This window comes from Phocoena phocoena, chromosome 13 (assembly GCF_963924675.1).
Source record: "Phocoena phocoena chromosome 13, mPhoPho1.1, whole genome shotgun sequence".
Taxonomy (NCBI): Eukaryota; Metazoa; Chordata; class Mammalia; order Artiodactyla; family Phocoenidae; genus Phocoena; species Phocoena phocoena.
The window spans coordinates 80223795-80229794 of NC_089231.1; the positions used below are offsets into that span (position 1 = coordinate 80223795).

The following is a 6000-nucleotide window of genomic DNA, read 5'->3' on the forward strand; positions in this document are numbered from 1 at the left end:
ACAGCTGTCATATCAGTGTGCATGAGGGAGGATATTTGGGGATATATGTATAGCTGACTCACTTTGTTATAAAGCAGAAACTAACACCATTGTAAAGCAATTATACTCCAATAAAGATGTTAAAAGGAAAACACTATATTAAAATTAATAAAAGTATTAAATATAATTATATTAAATATATAAAATAAACTTAAAAAAAATAAAGTTTCAAAATTTCAAAAAAAAGACATCAAAATCGGCGAATTTTTGTGTAGCCATTTTAATATTGGAGATGGAAGAAAAACAACTTTTTTGGCATACTATTCTTTATGATTTCAAGAAAGGTAAAAATGCAACTGAAATGCAAAAAAAGATTTGTGCAGTATATGGAGAAGGTGCTGTGACTGATCAAACATGTCAAAAGTGGTTTGCGAAGTTCTGTGCTGGAGATTTCTCACTGGACGATGCTTCACAGTCAGGTAGACCAGTGAAGTTGATAGCGGCCAAATCGAGACATTCATTGAGAACAGTCAGCGTTATGCCATGCAGGAGATAGCTGACAGACTCAAAATATTCAGATCAAGCATTGAAAATCATTTGCACCAGCTTGGTTATGTTAATTGCTTTGATGTTTGGGTTCCACATAAGCGGAAAAAAACCTTCTTGACCATATTTCCGCATGTGATTCTCTACTTAAACGTAATGAAAACGTTCCGTTTTTAAAACAAATTGTGGTGGGCGCTGAAAAGTGGATACTGTTCAGTTGTCTGGAGCGGAAGAGATCGCGGGGAGAGCGAAATGAACAACCACACCAAAGGCTGTTCTTCATCCAAAGAAGGCGATGTTGTATATGTGGTGGGATTGGAAGAGAGTCCTCTATTATGAGCTCCTTCTGGAAAACCAAACAATTCCAACAAGTACTGCTTCCAATTAGACCAACTGAAAGCAACACTCAATGGAAAGCATCCAGAATTAGTCAACAGAAAATGCATAATCTTCCATCAGGGTAAGACAAGACCACATGTGTCTTTGATGACCAGGCAAAAACTGTTACAGCTTGGCTGGGAAGTTCTGATTCATCCGCCACCTTTGAACAAGACATTGCACCTTCAGGTTTCCATTTATTTAAGTCTTTACAAAATTCTCTTAATGGAAAAAATTTCAATTCCCTGGAAGACTGTAAAAGGCACCTGGAACAGTTCTTGGCTCAAAAAGATAAAAAGTTTGGGGAAGATGGAATTATGAAGTCGCCTGAAAAATGGCAGAAGGTAGTGGAACAAAAGGGTGAATATGTTGTTCAGTAAAGTTCCTGGTGAAAATGAACAATGTGTCTTTTATTTTTACTTAAAAAGCAAAGGCACTTTTTGGCCAACCCAATACATCATCTCTCTCTGCCTCTGTGTCCTCATCTATAGAATGGGATTGATAATAGTACCTAACCCTAGGAAATGCTGAGGATTAAATAAGATAATATACACAAAACATTAGTTCAATAAAAATAGAACTACCAGGCTTCCCTGGTAGTGGTGAGAGTCTGCCTGCCGGTGCCGGGGACACGGGTTCGTGCCCCAGTCCGGGAAGATCCCACATGCCGCGGAGCGGCTGGGCCCATGCGCCGTGGCCGCTGAGCCTGCGCGTCCGGAGCCTGTGCTCTGCAACAGGAGAGGCCACAACAGTAAGAGGCCCACGTACAGCAAAAAAAAAAAAAAAAAAAATAGAACTACCATATGACCCAGCAATCCCACTACTGGGCATATACCCTGAGAAAACCATAATTCAAAAAGATACATGTACCACAATGTTCATTGCAGCACTATTTACAGTAGCCAGGACATGGAAGCAACCTAAATGTCCATCGGCAGATGAATGGATAAAGAAGATGTGGCACATATATACAGTGGAATATTACTCAGCCATAAAAAGGAACGAAATTGAGTTATTCGTAATGAAGTGGGTGGACCTAGAGTCTGTCATACAGAGTGAAGCAAGTCAGAAAGAGAACAACAAATACCGCATGCTAACGCACATATATGGAATCGAAAAAACTGGTGCTGATGAACCTAGTGGTAGAGCCGGAATAAAGACACAGATGTAGAGAACGGACGTGAGGACACAGTGGGGGGAGGGGAAGCTGGCACGAAGTGAAACAGTAGCATTGACATATATACACTGCCAAATGTAAAGTGGATGGCTACTGGGAAGCAGCTACATAGCACAGGGAGGTCAGCTCAGTGCTTTGTGACCACCTAGAGGGGTGGGATAGGGAGGGTGGGAGGGAGGCTCAAGAGGGAGGGGATATGGGGATATATGTAAAGCAGAAACTAACACACCATTGTAAAGCAATTATACTCCGATAAAGATATAAAAAAAATTAGTTCAAAATCTGGCACATAGTAGAATATATAATACTCATATAATAATAAACATTTCCTGTGTGCTGACTATATGCCAAGATGCTAAGTAATTGACCCTAATTTACACGTTTAATTTACAATTCTATGGGGTAAGTACAATTAGCCCATTTTACAGATCAGAAAGTAGTGGCCCAGAGAAGTGAAATCAACTGCCCAAAGGTCACACAGCTAACACGTGGCCAAGAGAGGAAGAACTCAATAAGGGGAAGTGGTTGATATCATTATTAACCATCCAAAAGGGAGGGGATTTCATCCTCAGGTAAGGGCTTGGTTCCTTTGCCTGGCCTCCAGAAGTAAAAAGGCCTGGAGACCAGCTGAATAAAACGCTGGACAGACGGGGCAAGCCCGGCAGAGCTCAGCAGGCCCCTCAGAGGCTGTCTCCTCTCTTCCAGGTCCTCCTCCCGCTCTCCCAGCTATTCCTCCAACTCTGGCAAGAGGAGCCCGCCTAGCAGAAGCTCTAGGTCCCGCCGCAGCCCCAGCTACTCCCGCTACAGTCCCAGCAGGTACCGCCCCCCCCCCCCCCCCCAGTCCCCACTCCTTTGCTCGGATCCGCCTGTCTGGCATCGCCTCCTCGACTTGCTTCTCTGGGGCGTCTCCCAAGCCCCGCGAGTTTCTCTCTGGTCAAGCCCTGCCGGGTTACGGATGGGAGATGACACAGCATCATAGTGGTTCCCTTTGCCGTGTCTGGAGTGGCAGTCAGGCCCCCAGTACATCCCAGCGTTCTCATGTACTCACCGCAAACACTCCAACGGCCACACCCCAGCCCTCAGACTCTTCGCACACCTAATACTACTCCTCATCCCTATGTCCATACCCCCCAGTTCTGATTCTTACTCGGCACCTGGGCCCACCTAACAGTCATATCCTCACCCTGCAATGCCCACCTTCAAAGGCTGACACCCCTACACACGTCCAGCTGCAAGGCCCTCCTCCGCCCCCGGGTACCCACCCATCCATGCAGACTCTCCCCACAGCCGTGTCATTTTCCCTCCCACCTCCCTAGGGGCCCCGTGCAGACCCCATCCCTGCCCCAGCGAGGGGGAGGGCAAAGGTAAGGAGGAAGTGAGTGCCCCCCTCCCACCGAAAAGCCAGGCCAGCCCCAGCTCCCCAGTAACATCCCCACCGCACCCCTTCAGGGAGCGGGACCCCAAGTACAGCGAGAAGGATTCGCAGCAGCGGGAGCGCGAGCGAGCGCGGCGGAGACGTCGGTCCTACTCGCCCATGCGGAAGCGCCGGAGAGACTCCCCGAGCCACCTGGAGGCGCGGAGAATAACGAGGTGAAGCCAGGAGGCACCCACCTCCTCCCTCACTTCCACTCCCTTCCCACCCGCTGGGGTCTCAGACTCTCCCCAGGCCTCCTTGGGGCTGGATTGCAGGGTTGTGGGAGCTCAGGGACACCCTGCCCGCCATCAGCCACCGAAATGAAGTTTCTGTTCAAAGCCTCGGGGGAGTCAGCACCCTCAGCCACCGTGCGGGCTTGCAAGAAGCGGGTGGGGCCTAGGCCGGCGGGGCTGGGTAGAATGCAGTGACCGCAAAGGGGTGAGCCCAGCCGGAGGAATCGGGTGTGGCCGGAATATGCGCATGCAGCGGGGGCGAGGGAGGCGGGGCTGGGCCGTAGAAAGAGGTCGGGCCTTGGAATGGGGACCCAAGCAAGGAACAGAACCGGGACTTTGCGTGGGGGCGGAGCCAGGCGGTGGCAACAGACCTCCGCCCTTAGACCCACAGCCCGAATGCAAGGCTTGAAGAGACCCATAGGTAATTATACCCTGAACCAAGTGTAGGGAGGGCAAACAGGATTGTTTAGGTGCCAAAAGGACTGGGAGGGAGCCCTAGTGGGTAAGGGGAGGAGCACTGTTTTGGAGAGGAATGTTGGCTCTGCCACTTTCCAGGTGAGCTGGGAAAGTCTCTTCATCTCCTAGAATCTAAGTTTTCTGACCCATGAACTATTGGAGGAAATAACTCCCAGAAGTATCATAAGGATGAAATGAAAAGGGGCAAAGAGATGTGAATGCAGTTTATAAACTTACATGCAGAACACTAGAACCCACTGTGTTCCACTGTGATGGACTGAATGGTCAGACTAGATGGTTAAAGATTCCTGTAACAGATAAAGTCTTGGACGAGAAAGGCCCTAGAAGAGAAGCCTGAGGTCTAAATGGACACAAATTTCTCAGACCTTGAAATGGAGAGAATGGCTGAATGTTGCCCTAAAAATGGCTCTTGACAATCGGTTGGCCTACCTCCTGGTCATCCAAGGGTCAGCTGCTCAGTCCAGAGACCCACAAGGATCCTGGCCTCCCACGCCTCCTCCCTGGAGGTGACGTGAAGGGGGAGGAAGAACTTGTGCCCCAGATAGTAAGGCAGAGTAATGGCATTGCCTTCTCAAGTGTCTCACAGAACACCCTGCCTTGGTCTGGCACGCAGGAAGGGAGTCGTACACCCACTGCCTTGACTTTCGAAGGTATCCTTGGAATGGACTTGGAGGAAGGCTGAGAGGAAGAGAGTTGCATTTCCAAAAGACGCTCTGGTTTCCATACTCAACCCCAAATAGTCCATCGTGATGAACCCATTCAGTGTTTCCCAAACTTCCATCCCCCACTTTTGCCTTGTCTGATTATTAAGTGTACCATTTACTTAATTTTCTGTAAATAGATGTGCTTTTTTTTTAAGAGGTCCATTTATTTCAAGAGGAAACTTGATGCACTACAGTGAGTGGAAAATCAGCCTCTTCTTTTTGCCATAAATAGAAGGTTCTAGTAAAAATAAAAATAGCAAAACAAAACTGTTGCCAGCTGGAGGTTCTCCCTGAGCCCAGCCTTGCTGTGTTTAAAAAAAAAAAAAGTGAGATTATGACTTTTCAAAACATATCAGCAGTAGACTGAAAGCATCTCCTTGATGTTCTCAGGACTGCATTTTTTTTTCCTGAGGAGCTGGGAAATGTCTCTTGGGACAGTGCCTGTGCTCCCTGGATTGAGGCTGGGAGGAGTCTTGCCCTCATGCCGTCTCCCTCTGGTCCCTGCAGTGCCCGGAAACGCCCCATCCCCTACTACCGGCCCAGCCCCTCTTCATCCAGTGGCCTCAGCAGCGCCTCCTCCTGGTACAGCCGCTCAGCCAGCCGAAGCTCTTCCCGGAGCCCGAGCCACGGCCGCAGCCACAGCCGCAGCCGCAGCCACAGCCGCAGCCGCAGCCGCAGCCGCAGCCGCAGCCGCAGCCGGACCCGCACTAGCAGCAGCTGCAGCTCCCGCAGCCCCAGCCTATGCTCTCGGAGCCGGAGCTACAGCTCAGCAGACAGCTACTCCAGCACAAGACGCTAAGCAAAGGCCCTCCCTTGAGCCGGCTGCCTGTGGTGCCCCTTTCACTCTGCCAGCCTCCCCCACTCCCTGCCCGCTCTGCCTTCTCCTTGGTATAGACATTGAGGGCTCCTGGGCCCTGTCCTTCCTGCTCCCCTGGGGGCGGGAGGAAAAGAGGGTATGGGGGCTTCAGCCTCTATGTCGAGCTCCTAGGAGCCTCCACCACACCACCCTGGGGCTCAACTCAGGCCTGAGCATATGGAGTGAACCACCTTCTGTTGGCACAGAGAAATCTCAAAGGTTTGTAAGAAGCGATG

The 6000-nt window shown here is 49.7% G+C and overlaps 1 protein-coding gene across 1 annotated transcript in view; it reads left to right on the forward strand.

Annotated features, from left to right (window-relative positions):
* SRRM4 (serine/arginine repetitive matrix 4) overlaps nucleotides 1-5707 on the forward strand; it is a 161843-nt gene extending 156136 nt beyond the window's left edge. Inside the window, exons 11-13 of the mRNA XM_065889530.1 lie at nucleotides 2786-2896; nucleotides 3530-3670; nucleotides 5416-5707. Of these exons, the coding sequence (XP_065745602.1) occupies nucleotides 2786-2896; nucleotides 3530-3670; nucleotides 5416-5707 (544 nt within the window). The remainder of the gene's footprint in view (nucleotides 1-2785; nucleotides 2897-3529; nucleotides 3671-5415) is intronic.
* Nucleotides 5708-6000: the final 293 nt, after the last annotated feature.